This window comes from Micromys minutus, assembly GCF_963924665.1.
Source record: "Micromys minutus genome assembly, chromosome: 31".
Classification (NCBI taxonomy): domain Eukaryota; kingdom Metazoa; phylum Chordata; class Mammalia; order Rodentia; family Muridae; genus Micromys; species Micromys minutus.
In genome coordinates, this window is record NC_137966.1 from 11,792,209 (window position 1) to 11,816,903 (window position 24,695).

Genomic DNA, 24,695 nt, shown 5'->3' on the forward strand with positions numbered 1-24,695 from the left:
CATGAGGAAAGACAAGGCTATCCTTTAACAGCAGAAAAGGCATTTGTGAATCTGTGTACTTGTGTGTCTCAAACCCACATCTCTAAGTAGAATGCTTATGAGTTGAGGTTTAATGTAAGTGCTCCTCTAGTTTCTGATACAAATGGATTTTGAGGTCAGTGAGTGTCAGGTGAGGCAGTCTTGTCTCCAGTGATGCTCACTGTTCTAGCGCCATTCTTATGGGCACACACTTCAACTATCCTCCCACCACCTGGCTCTGTGTCTCAGCATATCCATAGAGATACATGCACATGTGCTAAAACCCTGCATCTCCGAAGATTTTTTAAACAAGAATTTCTATAAATCAAGACTTTATTAAATGGCTAGGCATATGTGTATAAACAGGAGCTGGTCTTCAAGTGTTGCATTCTTAAAGGGAACAAGTGATTAGGATAACTGATGGCTAAATAAGGCTTTATGTGCCTGTGGGAGCCATATTAGGATTGATTTGACAAGTCACTTCAGCTGTGGCAACAGTCATAATATCTAAGACAACATTATGTTTTATTAGTAAAATCCTTAAGTGTAGCAAGTGCTTGTGACAAAACAGCCCCATATTTTATTGTGGGGGATGGGAACAGGGGCTTTGCCATACAGAAATAGTATCTTCTGAAATTACACTACATCAGTGCTGTAGTGAATAGATAAGCACTGATTATTATTTTTAATAATAGTAAACATGCTCGAGAGAAGTAGGTACCTTTGTTGGTGATGCCCTAGTCACATGTTATTATTTGAAATAGGTTGAAATAGTATCCATCTTTCCTGGCTTCTCTTTTTTCTCCCTTTCCCTCCCCCCCCCCCTTTCATATACAAATACCATGAAATCAACTAGAAAAGAGATACCTTTGGTGATAGTTACAAAACTTGGAAAAATATGGAAATATTATACCTTTTATTTTAAAATAGAGCTTTTGAAGTAGATGTCATCAAATTTTTAAATGTAAGATCTTAATTTTTCTTTGTTTAAATGGTCTTCCCAAATTCTTTATCAGTTCCCAGTCAAACTAACTGTAATTTTTACATGTCTTCTAAATTCTTCTGACCAACAGAATCTTTGCAGCTTTTAAGTAGCCATTGCTGCCCCTTATCAAAAGAACCAGTGAGGTTGAAAACTGCCATCTTTATAAAAATTACATTTGTCTCATTTGAGGATTTCATTATATTCCAAGCCTGTTTGGATGTAATTCCATCTAGTTTGATAGAAATCATCTTCCTAGAGTCATTTTTAATGGAGTTCCAGTGATATATCCCTAAACTAGCAAGTTCTTAACGACCCTGGAAAGTGACTGCTTGATTACACTTTAACGGTATTTGCAAATAAAATCACAAGTAATTAAGGGGAAATCTCCAGGCTTTTGAGCAAGTTTGATGCATGATAACTGCCTGATTCAGCTTCATCTAGAGTAATGCTGTGTAGGCAACAGCTACTGAGATCAATAGCAACGTAATGATGGTGGCAGAATTAAGTGAGTAACCCGAGCACTGCCTCAGAATGCATGCAGCTGCCACGAACCGAGGCCACACAGTGCACTCCGCGCTTCCGTCCTAAATGTTCATCAAAAGACGCCCTGCAGGAAAATGGAGTTAGATGCTCTTTATTGCTGATCGTGTCTCTTGCCACATTTATCAGGGAAATTGGATTAGCAGTTGGCAGCTGCAGGTAGACAAGATTCTGCAGTGATTAAATATGCAGCTTGGCTGCATTTGTTGTGACAGACCTTTAGTAAATTCTACTGTAAGCACCATCTGTCTAATTTGTATGAAGAAAACTTGGTGCTTACAGCTGCCGGTAAGGAACGAAGTCTGTTGCTTTATCATAAACAAAACTTTTGTACTAAATGGTCTTAAATGTAATGTATTAGGTTAAGGCTATTTTTCTGTGGTGGTGATTAAATAATACATGCGAAGGTGCTTTCAGGTCCTTTATTCGCACGTATGAGAGATGGAGACAGTTCTGTTTTGTTTTCAGTGAAGTAGTTAGTATTCCAATCCACAGGATGTGGTGCTGCTAAAATACTTTTATGAAAATGCTGTAAGACTGCCGAATTCATTTAATTTTCAACCTTACCAGGATCATCTAACTCTCTATTTCTAGACAGTCTTCAAATGCAGATTTTAGGTTGAAGTTGAACATTAAGTTCTTTCAAACTGAAATTCTGTAAGTACAAAAAGCTGACAAGCTCTTATTTACAACTGTGCTTTCTTTACTCGATCCTAATGAAATCTAAGCAAATGGTGGATTTTTGCCTTTTTTTTTTTTTTTTTTTTTTCTCTCAAAAATCAAGGAGAAAGGAAGGGGGAAAAATCCTGTTTCTAGGGTATTATTTCAAAATGTTTCCTGCGCCCCTCCCCCCTACCATTTTATCCAGAGTCAAATATAGTGCACTGTTCCCCTGACCCAGGCATATTGTTCAATTCAGCCATGACGTCACGGGTTTTAAGGAAAATGAATGAAAACTCCTCGGAGGAAGAGGAGCAGTTAAATAGGAACCTGCTATCTTTAGTCCCTTCGTAAAAACTCTACAGTGTTAAATTATTTAAAATCCTTGATTTTCAGCATGCGCACATTAAAAGTTTTCGCACTAAGTGCCAAATGTTGCAAACAGCACTTTAACAGAATGATTTTGCTTTGATCCCTGTAGCAGTTCCTGAATAATTTATCACAGGTTATTGCCTTAATTCTGGAGAGGGATAGAGCAATAAAGGCAGATGAAAACACTCCAGTTGAAACACCTTGGGGCCTGCTCATTCCTCTGACACGGCTCTTTTGTTGGAACTATTTAGAGGTTATTAAGATGTGTCTCCAGAATTAAGAGTATGCTGTAAGGATGAAGACAGCCATCTTAATTCTAAAGACAAAGCACAATGACCCTTCACCTTCTTTTTCTTTGTTGTTATTATATAGTAGAATTATGAGGATAATATTATAGCTGCCCCAGTAGTGCCACTACAGTAAAGGGTCTGTCAGACTTCCCATTAGAAACCCTGTTTGGGGGTCAGGGTGGAAGGAGCTGCGTTTCAGCTGTTTCCCAGCCCATCCGTCTCACACTTGGCACACAGACAACTGTTCACCATGCTGCGGACTGAAGCTCTCAGCAGTTTCTTCCTGAACTCTCCAAAAAGGAGCCCTTAGAACTAGACCCCTAGACTTACCCCATTCCTCCAATGCACCTCAAGAAAATTATTGGAGCCATCACCTTCCAGATCTGTCCCCACTAAAATTCTGGGTTACTTGCGAGCCAGTGTGAGCTCCTGGTTAAGGCTGTCTGTCTCGTCCCAGAGCTGAGTGTTGAGGAAATTCTCCTGCAGCAGTGTTTCTGTGTCTGTGCTGAGAGGAATGCTGTTTTCTGAGTATAATGAATCTCTTACATTAACATTACACTGCATTACTTGAGTGAATCGAAACTTACGCTTACTATACATTTTCTCTACTCTGAAGAAACAGTTTCCAAAAGTAAAATGCTAGTATAATTTTATGGCCACATTTTACTGTACTGCTGTATTAGATGTGCTTATTTAGAGCATTTGTATCAAGTTAGTACCTTAAGAAAAGTTCTGAGCAAATAAAAATTAACCTTTTATATAATGACATTTATGAAAAGCCCTTTGTACAAAGCAAGAAGTAAAATTCATGGTTCTCATTCACTAATTTAGAATTGCATAGTGGGTATTTCATATGTATATGGAAGCTTAAAATCACTTGAAGAGTAGCCTATGTAAGTGTACGTAATAAAAATAGAAATTTCTAAAGGTGCTTCAATAGATGCCAAAGCCAAGTAGCATAGACGGCAATCAGCATCCAAGTGTTCAGAGAATGGATTTTGTTCTAGAGGCTGAAAGGAAGGAAGGAAGCTAAGAAAGATGACTGTTGATGAGGGGGGAAAACTGTATAATAAGCGGAAGCTACCTGAGTTATTTTAAACAGCAGTAATGAAATTAGGAGTTTCTTATTCAAAACTTTGTGTTTCTGTCATTGTGTACAATCAGTTAGAAGTAGAAATGGACTAGTCCCGTAGATAACATCCTTTATACTGAGTCACCATTTAGGTAGGAGGGACAATGTGTCTTGACTAAAAACTATGATTTATTACTTAGAAATGTCCTTCATAAAAAAAATGGCCAGAATTTATTGCCTGCTTGATAACTTAAGCTTTTTACTAAACAGGTTTTCATTTATTACCAAAATCAATCTGAAATGGTCCCGAGACCATTTTTTGGCTTAACACTTCTGGAACGGTGTATTCGGAAATCACAGTTGCACACCTCAACTGTCACACCTCCTTGCTGGGCACTTATGTTTATTGGTGCTCTTTGCTCTGACATTCTAGCATCTGCTCATGGGTTTTCTTTTTCTCTTCCCAAGCATCATCCTAAGGACAGCTTAATTAAGAGTCCAGAGTATGAGTCAGATCTTTTTTTATTCACATCAAGGGGGTTGGTTTTACTTCCCCCTTTCCTTCTAAAACCACGTATGACCATGATTCCTGTTTGTCAGGGTATTGCTATGCATTATTGCAAACAAACACATCTGTCATAGTAGATTTGTAATGGCATAATCATAGTTAGCTCCTGTGATAAATTTGGAAATTAAGACTGATTAATTGCCTTGTCTTTAAGAATTAAACAAAGCTGAAGTTCAGTTCCAGAGTTTTGTGACATTAAATACAGAACTTTTTTTCTTAGGTTGTTTCCTGACTTGAACAATAATATGGCCGCTATTCTAATTCTGTCATAACCCTAGAGGTCATCTGGACAGTGTGAACTTTTCTTTGGGGATCTTTAAATGCCAGTGCATTTCTAGGGCGGGCTAAACTACACCGTGGAGTTGATTCCAGTCAAGTCAATCAGTCGAGATTGCTATTAAATAGTATCTAGACATATATCTTGTGAAATTATGAATCCTGGTCCTTTTTTTTTTTTTTTTTTTTGCTAATTTGTCAGTATTCAGTTACAAAATATAAGATTCTCAATATTCTATGCTCCTGGAATTAAGATTTGGCTCAGTTTATAAGAAGCAAGGTGGAGTTGCTACACAGATTGATGTCTGTTTATTAAAGAGCCAATGGTTTTCTGTGGAAAGGATCTAAGCGAGACATTTTAGCTAATGAATCAGAATCAGATATGTGGTCATTATTGCCTGATTATTACTCCATCTGCTCTGCACTAACGTGAAAATCAATTACTGTGTCTCTTTCCCACTGACAGCGTATGTTGATCGGGCTGGCAAGAGATCTTCGAGGGATTGCCTTTGCACTGAACACAAAGACCAGCTACACCATGCTGTTTGACTGGATGTATCCTTATTACACTGTGACAATACCAGCTCTGTGCACAGAGGGATGCCAGGCCCCTCTCTTTCGTTTAATAGTGTGGCGCAGTAGGGAAGAGGAAACAAAGCTAAATGAACTAATGTGTAATCAGCTAAACATTACAACACAGTGGCAGCAGCAAAGATAACTGAGCACAGCATTTGAGACCAGCTCATAGAGGTCACTTTCTTGATAGATACCATTAAATATTGACAACTTGAAAATCACTTCTCCAAATGGTTGTTTATGTTACAGGCATCAAGTAGCTAATATTTGTACTTGGGATCAGTGTTTTGTACTCTGTGATATTTTCTGAGAAAATTTGAAGTCTCTGTTCCATCTCAGTTAGCAGGGTTCGTTTATCTTTTTGAAATTTTACTCACAATGCTACAGTGGTCATCATGATGAGGATATTAATAATCATGAAAGGGGTGGGAGACTTGTCATTTGTTATAAAATTTGAGTTTCCTGTTACTAAACCGTAGTGTTAGACAGGGACAGATCCCTTTACAGAAATGTCTTATCACATAAGAAAAAAGGAGACAGATTAGGTTTGAAATCATAGCTCTTCGGTTACTGTATAACCCTCAGCAATCATCCTGTTTCTTGGAGACTTGATGTCATCATCCAGCAAAGGAGACAATCCAGTATCCTGGCTTACTGTGACCTGACCACTAAGACAAGTAACACATTCTGTCTGGTGTCTGACACTTACCCAGTGGCCAATAAACATTTATTAACATGTTAATGGTACTCTGTGAGTCAGCTTTAATCCTAACAAGAGATGACTGTTTATACAAGTCACTGAAGTGTGATACGTCATGCTCTTTATATTTGAAGCCAGCAACCCATGAGAAAATTCTACTTTAAAGTAAAATGGCTTGTTTGGTTTTATGGCTTTCTTTCTTAAAACAGTGTCTCATTTGCCCAGTTTGCCTCAGACTTGGCATAGCCAGGAATAAAGTTATTAATCTCCTGGTCCTCTTGCCTTAACCACCCAGGTATTGGGATTGCCATGCCCAACTTAATTTATATTTAAGTGGCATTCTTGCTTGTTTTATTTAAGCCTTTTTTATCCAGACGTTCTTTGTATATTGTGAAGGAAACTTCTCAGAAGCAGTGTTCAGCAGCTGCTCAAGCCATGGCCCAAAACATGTGTTTTAGAGAGAATGCTACACGTTATGAAATTTTTAAATGCTACTATTTAGAGTACTTTCTTATGGTTTTTAGTTGTTATGGACACCTACTTCCTTATTTATTTTCTTAATGATCAGACAATTAAGATTTTTTTGTGGTCCTAAAGTATCAACTACATACCTTATATAATGTTTTAGTTTAAAGGTTATAAATTTAATCATAGTCTTAAATTCATCTACAAATGACCATTGTGTTTCTCCAAATACCTACTTCTAACGTCAAAACTTTCATTTATTTGGCAAATCATAAGAACCTACTTTTGGTACAGAAGAATTGATTATTTCCATGAGACCAGTCTCTTAAAGGAAGCCTGTCCCGAAGTTTAGAGGTTTCTTTTCTTGTTCACTTTTGTAATGAAGAGTCAAAGTCAAAAATTCCCTTCTGTGTCAACAAATATAATCTGGTTTCCATTTCAGCATTTGTCCAGCAGATGGCAGAAATGGAAAATCTTGGGACTTGGTTTTTTGAACTAGAAACTGATCTCTTCTCCATTGACCGTGGATGTTGAAGTTATTGGGGTCAGGGGCAGAGAGCGAGGTGTCAGTTATGTGGCAGGCTGTGCTGTGCTGCCAGATGCAGAGGCTTGCTACTGGCCTTGCTTATAATAATTGAGTTTCAGTAGCAAATCAGCTTCCTTGGGAAAAGGCCAAAGGCTTTTCATAATTGTATTGACAACAAAATGAATATGATAAATGGTGTTCATTCAGTTGAGACAAGATTTATAGTTTTCCTTTGGGCAAAGGATGAAGAGCAAATATTTATAATAATAGTAAAATTTGTTTAAAAGTTACATTATTTGATCATTCAAAAAGCTTTATTAAAATATTTTGAAATAACTTTTAACAGTTTCAGGTGATAAAGTACAGATTCTTTCTAAAATATTCAAGTAATGCAAAAATGAATAAGTATATGATTTTTTTAAAAATATGGATATGAAAGTCATTTATTCTTTCTGAAATATTGATATGTCAAACCGTCAGTGAGGATTCCTACATTACTGCTGGGGAAAGTTTATTTGCCTTTTACCCACATAAATGTGTGTTCTTTAATTTGTTATGCCATTCTTAGCTTACAGAACAAACATTTCTGTAAAAGCACATGTCATCGTAAAGTCAAAAATGCATTTTATTTATGGTGATTGTTTGATAAAATGCTATTTCCATGTTTAGCTGTTTAATTCAGAGGCATCTCTGTGAATGCCTAGCCACTGCGTTAACTGCTGCACACACTGCAGGCTTACCCTCCATCCGTCCAACGCTGAATGGCCTGGAATTTCACAGCTGCCATCTTAATAATTTCTTCATGACTTGAGAATTCAGCACGAAAGCGTTCGCTCACACGTTTGCCCCTGCAGTCAGGACACAGCAGTAAGAGAACGCTGTCGTGCAGAGCATCAGCACAGTTGTACTTAGATCAAGGTGTCAGAAGTCCAGAGGGAAACTAAAAAATGCACATGTAAACATCCCACACTTAACTTGCAGTCGCTGAACTCACACAGGCAGTCAGTGCTGTTAGTCAGTGATGAGAAACACGGGACAGAAGCAGCACAAGACAGGAAGTGCAGCAGAGCATGGGCCCGAGACCAACAACCTTCAACTCCAGCCTTCTTCCTCCGCCTCACAGCCTGCGGGTCTTGGGACCGTTGTTTTGAGTTGGAGCCAGTTTTACTCCCGTGTTACAGGGTCAGTAATGCCCATCTCACAGCTCCCAGCTGAGGCGTGCGGGACAGAACACCTATCACTGTCGTCACTTCCCTCCTTAAACAGCTAACAACGGATGCGACTGCTTACTCAGTCAGCAGAGCAGGCTTCCTTGGCGCAGTGTGCTTCTTTTTATGAACAGGTTCCTGTATGAATGACTTACAACACATATAGAAAGCTGTAAATGTAACTAGGAATGGCCCTGTAAAGGTGACCAAGTAACACTGGGTTAAGGAAGACTAGACCTTGGGGGAATTAGGAAGAGACACAGTTTCAGGGGATCTTCATTTAAGAAAGAAACAGGTTGTCCAGGACCCTTCACTGTCAGACTCCAAAATGTATATCCATATTCTTTGGCGGTATGAAGCCTGAAGAATAAGTTCTGATGGCTTTGAGTGATCACATCGTGAGAAGTACATCTGAAGAAAACCGTGGGCAGTGTATGTGAAGCAAGTGGGACTGGAAAGGAGCAGCCCTAAGGCCCACTGTTGATCCAGCATGCGCTTCAATGCTTGTTTATGCACAAGAAATATACGAATAAATTGCTGCTCTTCAGAAGCTTGCAGTAGTGTAGGCATGCAAAAGAAACCCCTCTTGACCAACTAATTGCACATGTGTTATAGCAGACACATGTAAAGGGACCACACGAACATTTGTCAAGACTTGACGAATGCTTTAGTCAAAGTGGGAGAAGTTTCCCAGGAAACCAGAAGTTGCACTAAGCTTGAAAGATGGATTGCTGGCCAGGAGAGAGGAAAGGTGTCACAGAGTCTGTCCCCTCCTGAACAAAGCACAAATGTTGGCATGTTTGTCCTGTACCTTAAAACAGCCTCTGAACTGGCAGGCTCGTTCTAGTCTAAAACCACAGCCTCCAACCTTGACTCCTAATAATTCTGATGAAAAACTTGATATTGCTACAGGTATTATAATGCATTCTTTTTATTTTCTAGTTATATTCATTTGTTGGTTTTGTGTATACATGTGCTCTTCCATGGCACACATGGAAATTGGAGGACAGCCTATGGGGTTAGTTCTTTCCTACAGCACAAGGGTCTTGAGTATTAAGCTTGAGTTGGGCAGCAGAGCAAGCACCTCACACACTGAGCCGTCTGGCTCGCCCTTTTCATTTTCTTTCATACTATTAAATCCAAGGAGGAGATGATTGTGGTGGTTTTCCTCCTTATCCCGTTTTTGTGGTGCAGCATACCCAAAGTACAGGATAGATGAATATCCTAATCACAGGAATGATGAATAGGATAGGTAGGTTAATCCTGGATGAATGCAGATTGGTGCATGCCAGTTCCTCAAGCTGTCACCGTGTGTGCTAATGTCACTATTGGTGCCTTTGAGTGTTCATGTGTCTGATGTGGACCTTTGGTGCTCATTGAGAAGATCCAGGTGACAGAAATGAGATCCATGCCTTTTCTACCTAAGGGCGCCTGCTCTCTCCCTCCTGCCCACGTGCGGTCCTCACAAGGCCACTGGAAAATTAAACCTGGGTTTTGATTCTCACTCCATAAGCTGAGCCTGGCCCTCTCGCTCTGAAGCCCTTTAACCTCCCTGCTTAGTAGACCTCTGCTCTGCTTCCCAGTAATCACTCACTCTCTCTGTGGCAGTCACCTCTGTCAGAAGCATATTAGAATTGTCACTACTCTCATTCCACACAGAAAAGGGAGCATCCCCTCATATCCCCTGCTCTTATCCCAGTGTGAATACCGTGTGCTCTAAAAACATCACTGTGCTCTGTCTAGAAAGTAGTTTGCACGGTGGCCTGTGTTGGGTTTTGAGGTTTGTGTCTGTTTCCTTATGATCCTAGAGTTTGTGCTCTGGAAGTCTCTTTCCAGAACTGGAAGCATCCTTTTCACACAGTATGACTCTTGAGCATAAAAACCATGTCTTCTATTTCTAAATCAGTCTACTGTCTATTAAACAATAACGGCTTTTTAATCCTTGGAGAAAAACAAAAAACTATTTGACAGTTCAAATAAAATTAACAATGTAAATTTTTTTTAAATATTCATGTGTGTATACATATATATACATATATATACACAAACACACACATATATGTATATATACATCACAATGTATACATAGATATCACAAGACAACTCACTCCACCATGTGGGTTCTGAGGATCAAACAGAGATCTATTGTTACCAGTTTTATTGAGCCTATTCTTCACTTAAACATACCTACTCACTTCCTGTCTTCACTCCCTGCTCTTTCCTTTGTGATATTTTTTAACTAATTTGATATTTTATTTATTTACATTTCAAATGTTATCCTCTTTCCAGGTTTTCCCTCTGGAAACCCCATATCCTACTTCAGTGAAGATGCTCACCCACCCACCCACCCTCTCCAGCCTCCCTGTCCTGACATTCCCCTACACTGGGTCATTCATTGAGCCTTCACAGGATGAAGGGCCTCTCCTCCCATGATGCCAGACAATTCCATCCTCTGCTACATATGTGGCTGGAGTCACGGGTCTCTCCATGTGTATTTTTGGTTGATGGTTTAGTCCCTGGGAGCTCTGAGGGATCTGGTTGGTGGATATTGTTGTTCTTCCTATGGGGTTGCAAACCCTTTCTGCTGCTTCAGTCCTTTCTCTAACTCCTCCATTGGGGTCCCGTGCTCATTCCAATGGTTGATTGCCAGCATCCACCTCTGTACTTGTCAGGCTTTGGCAGAGCCTCTCAGGAGACAGCTATATCAGGCTCCTGTCAGCAAGCACTTCTTGGCATCCGCTGTTATGTCTGCATTTGGTGGCTGCATATGGGATAGATCCCCAGGTGGCACAGTCTCCGGGTGGTGTTTCCTTCAGTCTCTGCTCCACACTTTGTCTTCGTATTTCTTTTAGACAGGAGCAATTCTGGGTTAAAAATTTGGAGATGAGTGTGTGGCCCCATCTCCCCAACTGGGGGCCTTGCCTAACCTCTGGGACTGTTCTCTACAGGTTCTCTCTTTCCTTTGTTGGACATTTCAGCTCATCTCTTTCCAGTTGGGTATTTTCTACACGGATCTTTATGTTAGTTTCCTCCTGTCCTGTTAGAATGCAAGTCCGTAAGGGCAGGAGTTTTCTTGGTATTTTGTCACTGGTAATCCCTGGAGACTTTAGGACAGTGCTTTTGAGGACCTCAGCACATACTTGTTAGGGAAGCTGCTTTTGTGAGTGCAGCCTGAGCACACTGCTGGGGACAGCTACTTTGGGTGTAGGGCCACAGCACTCCTCAGGCCTTGACAGACTTATTTTCTCTCTTACAGATGAAGTGCAGTTCAAACCATCATAAGGCTCAGCTACTGTAGGTTTGCAGGTTTACAATAGCAAATACTGAGCTCGGCTTTGTACTGAGCCTGGTTTCGTCAATGGAGGAAACAATTCTGTGGTGGGGCACGAAGTCAGACATAGGCCTTCCCCAACCCAGGTGGGCTAGCAGTATAAGTAATGGGAAAGACTTTTAGGGATTGTTGTCAACTGTTTTGAAATATGAAGGACACATGGTCATTAGGAAGGAGATCCGAAGGAAGCATGGATCCCAGCCCTTTCAAAGCTAACAGAACAGCAGTTACTACAAACAGCCAGCCCTGCTTCCCAGAGGGATGGAGTCAGGAGTGATTGAGAACGGTAAGGAAGAGTTTGGTGCCATTTGACAAGAGAAAAAACATCCCAGAGACATGAAGCATGAGCTAGATATTGACAGATGGGATGAGGCAGAAGGAAGCAATGTATAGAAAAATAGACATGACCACTGGAATCCAATGACGTATTGGCAGGGAGTTGGGACAAGTCAACTTCCACATAGAGCGGAAGTGGAGGAGTTGGAGGCAGAAGAGCTTCTATGCCTTGCTGAGGAGCTTGACTGAGATGCAGGGCTGGGTTATGATAAGGTTTTTCAGCAGGAGCTCTTTGTCCAAATCTTAGAAAGAATTGGTGATCCCATTCAGCACTTTGATCTGAAAGACATGAGTGCATTGGAAAGAGACTTGGCGGCTAGCGAAATGAAACCGTCGAGCTTCCCTACTCTAGTTTGAAGCTTTAATCTTATATTTCTGTGTCTGTTTGCCAAGGAGGCCCAGTGTGGACTGAAGGTCCATGGAGTTGATAATTTCCTGGCTGTGCTCATCAGAGGTGTGCACCAAGGCATAGTGTCGACACCCTTAATCTTTGCACTTGAGGGGCTGATGCAGGTGAATCTCTGTGACTTCAAGGCCAGCTTGGTTTACCTGACAGCCGGGGGTGCGTGGGCAAGTCTTGAGTGGATTACCACTAGCACCATCACACAGAACTGATGACTTGGTACCAGGAGGATGACACATTACTAGCAGCTCCAGTGACAGCAAAGCAAAGAAGCCAACAACTTAATTTTAAAAAACTTGTAGGGCTGGAGAGACGGCTCAACAGTTAAGAGCACTGACTGTTCTTCCAGAGGTCCTGAGTTCAATTCCCAGCAACCACATGGTGGCTCACAACCATCTGTAATGGGATCCAATGTCCTCTTCTGGTGTGTCTGAGGACAGCTACGGTGTACTCATATGAATAAAATAAATGAATCTTTAAAAAAAAAATGTCGGTGATCCTGAAGGTGGGGTAGATCTGTAATATTCTGTGCTTTTGTGTTTTTTAATTTCTCTTAAGAGTTGCCTTCTCGGTATAATACTCAGAAGCCTTAAAAATGATGACTCAAATCTATTTTTTATTTCTCTTTAGCTAAATTTGTTTCCTTCCCTATGATAATAAGCATAATTCTTTAAGTACATTTCTTACATGATATTTAAAAGTATATCTTTCATCTATACATAATACCAGGAATAAACAATTTAGCTTATGGGAACAGATAAGTTCAAACATTATAGCTCCCTCAGAAATATACCTGTATAGTTAAATAGAGTGAGTTATACAGTTGCCGTTATGGTCCAGAGGAGACGTGGGTTTCTGTTGTTTGCTTACTTGCTTTATTTACAGTGCCATTAATTTTCAGCAATGTGTCACATTTGTCCTTATTTGGGCGATGGTACTGGGACTTCCTAAGCCTGCTAGGCAGGTGGTCTGCTACTGAGCTACACTCCAAGTTCATCGTCCTTAAATTCTTTAATACTTTATAAAAGGTACCCAGCGTATCTCCCGGTTCTTCAGAGAGCTATTGAACGGTGGTATGGAGAGCCTGCATGCACTACTCCTATCTTAAAACTCTTGGCAGAGCTAATGCAGAACAGGTAAGCAGCTATGGCCGTCCACAGAGCTTCATGTGCCTCCTGTGTGTTGTCATAACTTAGCAGCAGCACAGGACAGAGATCAATGAACTAACAGATAGGAGCTTTGAAAGGGAGGAGTGAAAGTTATGGAATGCTGAGGTGTGTGAGGCTGAGAAGGAGGAACAGCTAGTGTACTTCACGGTCAAGAACACTGGGAAATAGAAAAGGTTGAACAACTACAGCCACTAACTGTTATTCAGAAAATTCAGAGTCACAAAATGGGGGAAAATCTGTTTCTCTGCTTAGCTACAATTCTGTAAAATTTTAAATGAGGAAGAAATGTGGGGTTGGAGAGATGGCTCAGAGGTTAGGAGCACTGACTGCTCTTCCAGAGGTCTTGAGTTCAGTCCCTAGCAACTACATGGTGGCTCACAACCATCTGTAATGGGATCCGATGCCCTCTTCTGGTGTGTCTGAACACAGTGACAATGTACTCACATATATAAAATAAATAAATAAATAAATCTTCTTAAAACTATATGCTCTCTGAGTCTAGAGGTTTCACTTTATAAATAATCAAATGGAATCTCAGGGCAATTCCCTTTGCCCTGGAGCTGTGAGGGTGTCTCTACTTTAACTGTGAGCATCCTTCTGTGCTGCATGCATGTTTGGCTAATGCACATGTTCAGGTTTTGACTGGGTTAGTGACTCTGAGCATCCTCCTGTGCAGGGTGAGTGCGTTTGCAACCACAACACTTCTCAGACCTTATGATTTCAGCAGAGCAGCTGGGGTTCAGGTGCTTTTTATAGCTATCAACAGATTCAGCAACCTACTTGCGTTTGCTTCTTTAAATGTGTCCTTGTGAGTGTGGCCTGACACCAGTTACCTGTCACTTAGCAACCCTGTTTGTACAGTGCCTCTCTGTAGGCAGCATGTTGAAGGGCAGGTGGCCATACAAGGGAAGGAACATGGGCTGCAGCTCAGTTTACCTTTTGACAATAGCTCAATTAGTGACTCTTAAGTGAGAGATGGAAAAACATTTATGAAAGAAATATTTTTTTGAAAACTCATAGGATTTTTGTTGTTTTGTGTAAGTTTTCTCACAGGTACCTGAAATATTCGAAGAATATAGACTTTGTATTTAATATTAGAAGCATGGATTGTTTGTTATTAAATGTTGTTATTTAGATATATATTGCCTAAAAAGCATTTAATACTGAAGGGGAAAATAGTGTTCTGTGTTATAAAGCATTTTGTGTCTGCCATAGCAGGTCATTCTGCATGGCACAAAGGAGTCAGTAATCGCCATATAGAAATGTGTTTGTCATGAAATGCTGTGTATAAACATCTCTGGAATCTAGTGTGTTACATATACTTACATTTGTCTAATCAGTTGTTATTGTATATAATGGCAAATTAATTTAGAAAAGCAGAAAAGCAAACAAGGTATCAGTGCTTTGAGGTTTTGGGTGTAGTTTTGTTGTGTTTTTGTTTTGTTTTTGATTGTTAGACAATTAGTTGGTTTTTTGTTTTGTTTGTTGCAAAATTGTTTAAAGACATTTTATTGTATCTTGAAATAGCTGCGGGGCATACAGAGCCTGATGAGGCCAGGCAGGAGGCTAAAAAGCCTGTGTTAGGTCAGAATGGCCTGTCAATCCCTTCCTCTGTTCAAATTGTTCTCCACTTGTGGGTAGCCAAGAGAGCAGATTTTCTCAGGATGTATAGAGCTTTTTCCTCATCAGCTCAGGTGTGTACAGTGAACAGGGGTCTAGATTTCTGGAGTGTGTTTGAAATATGTTCCATTTGTGAGACGACCCAGAACACATTTGTGCATTACTAAAATGCCTTCATCTCCTGTCACTCTGGAATTTGTTTGAAAGATGTGACTCTCACTGTGTATAACTGTTGTTTTTAACTAATTATCCATCAGCCACTTCTCCGTGAAATGAGAAGAGGTAGAAAATCTGTGGTGTAAAATGTCAAGATATTATTTTAATAAATTAAAAATGAACTCTTAGGTCACCAAACAGTGAGGAAATGATTGTACGTGTTTTATCAGTGGCTGCTCAGTTGGAGTGATTTTTTAAACAATGGTTGGTACTGAATGAAGTTCTTATAAATGAAGTTTCTAGACATGCTGATTCTTGGTTTATCTGCAGAAATAGAGTAAATTTTGCTATATTTCTTAGGTCTCAGCGTCTGAATTTTGATGTCTCCTCTCCTAATGGAATTCTTCTCTTCAGAGAAGCCAGCAAAATGATTTGCACCTATGGTAAATACCTTCCCACTTTGGTCTCTGCAGCATAACTCACCTACTTGTGGAAAGAAAGAAGTTAAAGTTTTGTTCGTTTGAGCCTTCATGTCGGTATGGATTGCTGGGGTGGGTAATAGTGCCGAAAGCAGGGCCCTTACCTGCAGCCTCAGGCAAGAGAGGGAGGGACATCCTGGCCACCATGATACAATTTGGGGGATAAAAATCAGTAGTAAAGATGCGGTAGATAGGCTTTTTAAAGTTCCAGTATGTTCAGAATTGTCATATTTATATCAAGGAGTTTCCAGTCTTGGGTCTGTGAATGCTTAGACCAGCTTCGTCAGGAAATAACCTCGAAAAAGGCAGGAAATGTTTTATTACAAGGTATGTTTGGGTTCTGTACCCCTAGAAGCAGTGTTCCCAAGTCAAGATTGTTCTAGTGACTCATAGTTTTTATAATTTATTTGGCAGTTTAGTCCTAAGAGTTACCATTATACCTAACACTTGCCAATTAAGACAACTTTATTAATAACATTATCTGAGCTCTAAGCACTTGTTTCTTTGTTATTTAATAAGTTCATATGTGCATGTACTTTTATTGTATAGTGGTTAGTCTCCTTCCCAGACCCTCTTTCTTTCCCTTCCTTCTAGTTCTCAAGCCGATATTTGTTTGTTTTTGTTTATTTTGTATCCTGTAGAATCTGCGATGCTGGGTTTGGAGCCAGCTTCAGAGCTTGGCAGCCCACTGCCTCTAGTTCCCACCCGTCCGTGGTTGCCATAGGGTCTTTCTTTTGTGGGCCCAGTGCCTGTGTGAGAGCATGGCTGCCCTGTTCTGTCTATTCCCAAGATGGCAGGCCCTAGCCCCTCTCCAAATCTTTCAGTTCTTTGATTTTGTCTGCCTCGTCTTCCAGTGTTCCCTGAGCCTTCACGGGGTGGTGTGAATGATTGTTCAGGGCGGAGCCTTCAGCTGTGGATCTTGGCCGGCAAGTTCACTCAGTACTCTAAGTAAGAGCTTTCGTCTTCAGGTACAAGCACGTGAAGGTGCCTGGATGGTGTGTCAGTTTAGCAACCAGCAGTATCAGGTTCTGCTGTAGGGCCTGAGACCTGGTTAGTCATGGATTTAAGGCTTAGTTTATATTTCTGAGTATGTGTTCCCTCCTACAGAGTGGACCATGATTTTTTTTATTTAGTATTCAACATCCTTATCCATGAGGGAAATGCACAAAAAACTAAGTTTAAGATTCCATCTCAGCGCAGAGGGAATGATAATCATCAAGTATGCCAATGACAACAGATGCTGGCAGGATGTGGACATAGGGACCCTTACACTGCCACCACGGTGGAAACCGGTCTGGAAGTTCCTTAGGAAACTTTAAACTTTTCTGACAAGTTATGTAGGCAGGTAAATCCTCTAGTCTAATTTACCATGGTGGCCAGTTTTGAGCAAGGTTCCTGTGTTCATTTGTTGTAGATGTTGCCTTTGTAGTTTTGTGTGTTCCTTTGGTTTCCATTTTTGGATTTTGTCGGTTGGTTGTAATTTCCCACATCAGTAGCTGACTCTGAAGTGCACCTCACCTCAGGAAGCTCGGGATGTGCGCTGTCCTGAGTACTAGAGAGCGGTTTTTACAGTGCTGTCAGGCTTCCTTTCTGTATGTAGTTCTGTGTGAGTGCGTGCATGTGTAAGCACCTGTAACTTTTCAAAAGTAAAAGCATATTTAAAAGAACATTAAGAGGCGTTTTAACTGTTCTTATTCTGTTTCAGAGCACAGTCTGGTATTCTGAGCTATCTCTAATTGTAAGCTTCCATTAAAAATGCTTATTTTTAACTGTACATTTGAATTTGAGCTTGCAATCCTAAGTGCATGGTAGCAAAGGAAACTGCCTATTTAGGCAGTACTCCAAAAAAGTAGAAACACACTTAAGCACTGAGCTGTCACTCTAGCCTTTTTCCCCAAAGGAAACAGTAATTATTATTGTGAAGCAACATACATACATACATACATATGTACATATATAGCTCTACACATATACACACACACACACACACATACATATATGAGTTACTTGGCAGGGCTTGCACTATGAAAGTATTGGGTTCCCTCTCCTTCCCTCTCCTGATGCTTCGGGGCTTATTGACTGTTGCAATGGATTCATGAAAGTCGTGGCCTCAGCCCTTTGTCTTTGGTGCAGTTGACTTTCCAGGATAGAATATAACCTGGCTAGTGACACCAAGAGGAGTCCTACAGACACTGTCAACCCTGTGGGCTTTAAAAGCTCTCCAGTGTCCAACACAGTGGTCAGGTACAGAAGAAGGCACTGCAGTAAAAGATGAGAAAGATAACAGTGTGAAGAGTGCGTTGGAGGAGGAAAAGAGGTAGAGAGCCTAGACAGCCTGCAGGTTCAAGCAGGTCTCAAACAGCCCAGACTGTCTTTACACTCACTCTGTGTAGTCTTGAGCTTTTTTTTTCTTCTCCTGCCTCTACTCCCAAGTACTGGGATTACAGGTATACACAAGAATGGCTGTCATCCAAGTATTCTTGAAAAGAAATTCAGGAAGGGATTTGGTTGCTCAGAAGAAAAGCTAGGAGATGTAGAGTGAGGATCTGCTTCTCACTTGAGAAACTAGTTTAGTAGTTTCTGGTTGTTATCGGCTGTTGTGCACTTCCTCCTGTATTAAGTCCCTTCTTATATATTCTGTAAGCAATACCTCAGAGCAGGTATTGCTAGTTCATGACCTTGGTTAAGTTCCTTCTTAAACAAAGACAATAATACATAGCTTATGAGGTGGGTATAAAGAATTGACTTCTACTGTCCTGAAGGGCCTCAGACCAGCCACACTAGCTACTGTGATAACTGTAACAAGAAGTTGGCATTGAAGGTGTTGGCATTAAGAAGCTTACCGGGTATTCAGTAGCCAGCAACTGGTTGGGTTGGAAGTCAGAGTGACAGGAGGTAGTAGTTTTCCCATATCTCTTTACTGCTCCTTAAGAATTAGGAAGTTTGTGACAAAAATTATGTTTTGATAATTTTTGTCCCAATACTTGAAGGGACAGCAAAGTACAAGTGGGAGACTCTCCTCTAGCTGTCACTAGTGACTTTAACACGTGCACTTCACATAAGCTGAGAGAAGACTCTCCCTCGTCTCTATGGATCCCATACTGGCTTCCAGCAGCCTTCCTGGGCCTGGCATGGTTTTTACTGTGCTTTTCCTCTGGAGACTGCAGTGCTCCTTGGAGGGAGACTGTGGCTGCCATCCAGGAATCTGGAAGATGAAAGAGTTGACAGTAGAGACTGAGCAGAGCTTGAAATACTTACTTCTTGGGGTATCCAAGGTGAAGGGCAGGGAATCCTAAAGGGCCAGAACATTCTGCGATCCCTTCTGTCCCTGTCCTCACTGAGCTTCCCTGTAGCTCCCCTCCTGACAGTGTTTGGATAGTCAGGGAAGGGGTGGACCTAGAGAGGACTCAGTTCTTAATGTACCTGATTTATTGCAAATTTTGAGGACTATCTCTTCTTCACTGCTCTGTGAGACTGGCAGAAAAATAATACTTTTGATATGCTGTTTTATTTATCTACATTCTGTCATGATATACTTTGATGTAAGTTTTTAATTTTGCTTCAGCTCTCAGCTGCTCTTGCCGTTACAGCTCAGGGTCAGCACTGAGGTTAGCCACAGTAGCACAAAACAATTTCCTGTTTGTACAGCCCAGGTAACATTTGGATGAGGATTAAATTTTACCACATTTTCTACTAGCCCTAGCCTATTATTTCTAATGAGTTTTAAATTGCTTCAAGAACATGTATTTCAAAACTTAGTGCAATGATCCTTCAGCCTGAGCAACTTAATAAAAGAAATTTCTTCTCTAAATTTTTTGGTTAAAATGTTGCATGCAGTGTAATAAATGTTATTACTCTGGAAACCTACTTCTCAGTTTTAAGAAGTGGATGTTTTTATGCTCAATTTCCATTTGTTTAATCTTTTCTTCCCATTGCCTCTGGGCCCTGGTGTCTTTGGTGACACGTGTTAGCTGAGGAAGCACAGGAGGAAGAAAGGCTGCTCGTCTTCCCAGTGCTGGCATGTGGGGCCTCTTGTATCCCTTCCTTTGTAATGGACGTCAGAAAGCTTAGCTTGTAACGGTTTAAAATTTTAAAATAGCTGAAACAAACTATGATTATTCTCTTCACTGAAGAATTCCTGTCTTGGGCTGAGAGATGGCTCGGCAGAGGACTAGGGTTTAATCCCCACTGCTGACACGGCAGCTCTGAGTGGCCTGTAATTCCAGTCCCAGGTAATCCAGCTCTCCTGGCCTCCACAGGCACCAGAGACACAGAGTACACAAACATGCAAGTAGACAAAACAGTCATACACCTGCATAGATAAATGGATAGACAAGCAGACCGAATCTCAAAATTTTATTAAAGAAAAAAGAATTTACATTTTGAAGCAACAAATGCTCCTTTAACACTCGTAAATTGGTTTGTAAAGTTTTTACAAACCATTGCTACTCCTTATGACCCAGCTAACAAACTAGTGGTTTACTCACTGGGTTTTACAGAGCCCTAGTAGTCTGTGAAAGTACCACAGAACTTCTCCAGAAAAAAAAGGGGGCAGGGTAGGGGATACCTGGCCAAAAATACCCACCTACATAGTTGCACAAACTAGATTTGTTTGTAAAGGGTATCTCCATTAAGAATACCTCCTGGAGCCCAGCATTAGGCGTAGAAGCTTTGGTCATATCTACATTAAGATGAAAACAGGACAACAGATGAAGGCTGCATAGGTCCTGAAACACTTACAGATCTTGTAAGATGCCGGCAGGAAATAAGAGTTTTTGCAAACATACAATCCAGGGCCATGGGCATGGTCTTGGCATTACGTTCAGCATGCAGATGGTAAAGGTTCCAAAAGTCTTGTAGAGGCAATAAAATCATTATCCCTTGAAGACCCCAAAATCCATCTCAACTAACTTATCAAAAGAACGTCCTTAAAGTCTACTGCATGGTGAGTCTCAGAAACTACAGGGGTTAGAGTAAACCTTCTTTGCACACAAGAAAAAAAACGATACTAATGACTTCTTTCATCAGGCAGCTAATGTTTACTGAGCATGTGTTGTGTAATACTGGGAGTTATAAGGGATGAGAAGATAGACACATAGAAAAAAAACCAGATTCTTCTCTAAGAAAACTTAAGACCAGCAGGACATTTAGACGGACTTGTGAAGAGTCATTGACGACAGATTAATGAAGAGTGCACTGTGCTCGTGCTGTGACGGTGCTTCTCGGTGATCTAGAAACCTAGAAGGGCTTTCTCATTCAGATGCTAACGTTAGAGCAGACAGATTTCTTTTCAAGAAATAAGAAATGAACCCATAAGTGGCACAGGCACACGTGGTCCTCTTAGCATCATCGTCCAGCTCTGGCTTGCCCCTAGGTCCAAAGGAGCCCAAGAACATCTTGCCTCCTCATGGAAACCTTCAGGGGCCCCAAAACTAACCAGCTCAGAACCCTACCCACCACCCATCCAAGTTGGCTCTGCCTGCCACCCTATCTGGTCTGCCTGTGACAATCTGCAGAGACAGGAACCTAGCATAACTGTCCTCTGGGGGTGGGTACTGGGAGGAGAGGAAGGGCTGATATTGACTTGTAAAGGGAATAAATAATTTTAAAATAGTGTTTAGTTTCCACAAAGAAAGAAAGAAAGGGAGGAAGAGAGAGGGAGGGAGGGAAGGAAGGAGGAAGGAAAAGGAGAAAAGAAAGGAAGTGACCCATGGAACTAGAGAGATGGCTCAGTGGTTAAGAGCACTTGCTGCTCTTTCAGAGTACCCAACTTGGATTCCCACCACCCACATCAAGAAGTTCACAACTACCTGTAAACCAAGATCATGGAATTCAACACCCTCTTCTGGCCCCCACAGGTATGGGGCATTCAACAGTATGTGAGCAACACAAATTGGACTTGATGAATGGGAGGGAAAGGACACATCAGATCTAGAAGGAGTCTAAGGAAGATATGAAAATGATCAAAACACATTGTGTAAAATTTTCAAAGAACTAATAAAAAATTTTAAGGAATCCTTTTTATTAAAAAGAAAGAAAAAACAGACTGCCAAGTAGTGGTGGTGCACGCCTTTAATCTCAGTGCTTGGGAGACAAAGGCAGGCAGATCTCTGAGTTCAAGGCCAGCCTCATCTACAGAGAAAGTTCCAGGGCGGACTGGACTACACAGAGAAACCCTGTCTCATAAAACAAAGGGGGAGGGCACATAACAAGAAACTGAAGATTGCAAATCACTAGAGTCCTAAGTAAGTCCCTTTTATCTCTTTCTATTGTTCATGGGTGTGTATCCGGTGTGTCTGTGTGTCTGTCTGTGGAGGGCAAAGGATAACTTTCGAGAGTTGTGTCCTCTCCTCCACCATGGGAGCTCCAACGGTCAAACTCAGGTGATCATTTAGCAGACACCCACTAGAGCATCTCACCAGCCCCAGCTTTATCCTTTTAAAATACATTTGGTTGGATATGTTTAAGGAATATAACACGTTGTGTGGTGGTTACAGACAATAGTGATGCTTTGGGTGACAGTCACTGAGTGGTGACACCCTCCCTTAGGTGTGAGGCCATCCACTGAAGCAAGAGCAACCTACCAGTGACCACACTCCCAGAAAGTTATTTTACATTCCCAGCAGTGGTCAGCGGCCAGTGGCCTGTTTCTGTGTTTGAGTTTTTACCCGCTTGGTCTTGTATAGGTAACCACAGTCGCCGTGAGTTCCTGAGTACAGTGGCCATGTCCTATCCAGGAGAAGGCATTTCATAACACCACTCTTCCCATCCCCCTGCTCTGACATTCTCCCGCCCCCTCATCTGTGTTCCCTGAGCCTGGGAGGTTGGGGTGGAAATAGATGCCCACCCACCTTGGACTGAGCAGTCCTGGTTGCTGACTCTCAGCACTTTGACCAGTTATGAGTCTGTACCAACCTCTGCTCACTGCAAAAAGAAGTTTCTCTCACCAAAATTGAGAAGAGCACAAATGGATGTAAACATAAATGTTTATAAAACAGTTAAACAAAGTGACCAACCATTTAACAAAATAATAATAGTTTTATTTTTCCTTAAGGACTGTCACTTCTCTGGCCAGGAGCTCTTGACCAGGCTTAAGAATTTTCTGCTGAGCATGAGCTGTCTCCTGTGGGGCAGCCCATACAATGGGAGAGTAGTTAAGAGTTGTGCTGTTGACGAGCAGGTGAGCACAGCACGCAGCGCCAGGGAAGACTGTTGAGGTCTTTTCTCCCCAAACAGCCTCCCTAGTACCATCCAGGGCTTTAAAAGTTGGCCAGCAGGCCAGAAGTTCCCAGGCAGTTCCGAATGGATTTCCTTGTCCCACACCCAGCAGGTATGGTGAGCAACCAAGAGTAATGTCAGCAGCCTGTAACTGAGCTTTGAGGGATGTGGGGTGAGGTGGGTGCATCAGATACAAATGTATCTCTGTGGTGGGGACCTTAAAGCTGTGTGAAGTGCTGCAGGTGGGGACAGGGAGTGGAGAGAAACTTTGTACGTTTCTGTCTGCTTGGCTGGAATACCAGAACTGCTCTTTTGAAAATGTATAGTTAAAAAATAGAGATTTGGCATTTTGCTACATTGCTGGAGTGATTGAAGTATGCCTAGTTGAGAAGGTGACATTTAACCAGGCTTCCTGTAAATAAGAGTTAATCATGAGGATTCCTTAGGGAACAGTATTCCAGGCTTAAGGGAGACGTGGGATCCTGAGGCATGAACGCATCAGTCATGTGTGAAGAGCTGCAAAGGAGGTCGGTAGCCACAGTGGCATGAACCAGCAGGAGAGTGCTGAGCTGGGGCCTGGGGCCTGGGGCTTTGACTTTATCCCTGAGTAAAACAGGGCTTTAGAATGTTTCAGGTTTCTTTTGGGTTGGGGTTTTTGTTATTTTGGTTTCACTTTGTTAGTTTTGAGGTTTTCTGTTGTTTGGGGGTATTGGATTTTGGGGGGCTTTTTGTTTTGTTTTTTGTTTTTGAGATAGGGTTTCACTTTGTATCTGTCTGGCCTTGAACTCACTGTAGATCAGGCTGGCCTCAAACTCAGAATGCTGGTATTAAAGACATGCTACGCCATGCCCACCCCTGTAGAACATTTTGAACAGGAATGACACCCTCTGGCTGCCTTAAATGATAGAACACACAGGACTGCAAGCACGCAGATGAGATAAGACAGTAGAGTGGGGATCCCAGCCGTCTGGTAGAGACTGAGCAAGCCACGGGCATTGATAGTGCTCAGAAGTGATGGAGCTAGTCTAGTTATATCTTGAAACTAAATCGAGTTGATTAGTTGAATGAACAGTTTGTGGAAAGAACATAGTCAAGGGAATTTAGCAAAACAGCAAGAGAAAGGGAGTTGCTGCTAACTAGGATGGAGAAGCTGAAGCAGATGGGGCAGCTCAGTAGCTTCATATTGAGTTTGAGATGTTGGTCCCATCCAAGTACAGATGCTGAATGTGGATTTGACATGTGACTATGGAGTCCGGAAGGTAGTTCCAAACTAGAGTCTGTGAGTTGTTGATTCTTGAGCATTGCTTAAAGTTACAAGTCTCAGGTGGGAGCAGTAGAAGGGAATATAAACACAGAAACCTTAGATGGAAACCCTAACGTAGGAGGTAAAAGGACAAGGGGGAGTCGGCATAGAAGAGTGCTTGCAGCCAGCTCTGAGTAAGAGAGCTAAGACTGGGAGAACTGGGAAAGTCAAGGCTTATTAGTAAGAATGGGAGGAGAAATGGAGACAATGTTACTTCTTTTTTGAGGAGTCTTGTTGCAAAAGGAGCAAAATCTTACAGCAGCCAGGGAGGTTTTCTGTTGTTTTCCTTTTTGAAATGGAAGAAATCTTAAGAGTGTTTTATTCTGATGATAATGATCTAATAGCGAAAAGGAAATGATTGCTAAAGAGAAAAGGGAAGCATTTGTTGCTTCAGCCTCAAGCACAGAAGAGCTTGGGCTGATTG

At 41.4% G+C, this 24,695-nt stretch overlaps 1 protein-coding gene across 1 annotated transcript in view; it reads left to right on the forward strand.

Moving 5' to 3' along the window:
* Positions 1–24,695, forward strand: part of RANBP17 (RAN binding protein 17) — a gene marked incomplete at its 5' end in the record, with an annotated part of 254,739 nt that overhangs the window by 180,322 nt on the left and 49,722 nt on the right. Inside the window, 3 exons of the mRNA XM_080942277.1 lie at positions 5,248–5,336; positions 13,355–13,462; positions 15,632–15,714. Of these exons, the coding sequence (XP_080798403.1) occupies positions 5,248–5,336; positions 13,355–13,462; positions 15,632–15,714 (280 nt within the window). The remainder of the gene's footprint in view (positions 1–5,247; positions 5,337–13,354; positions 13,463–15,631; positions 15,715–24,695) is intronic.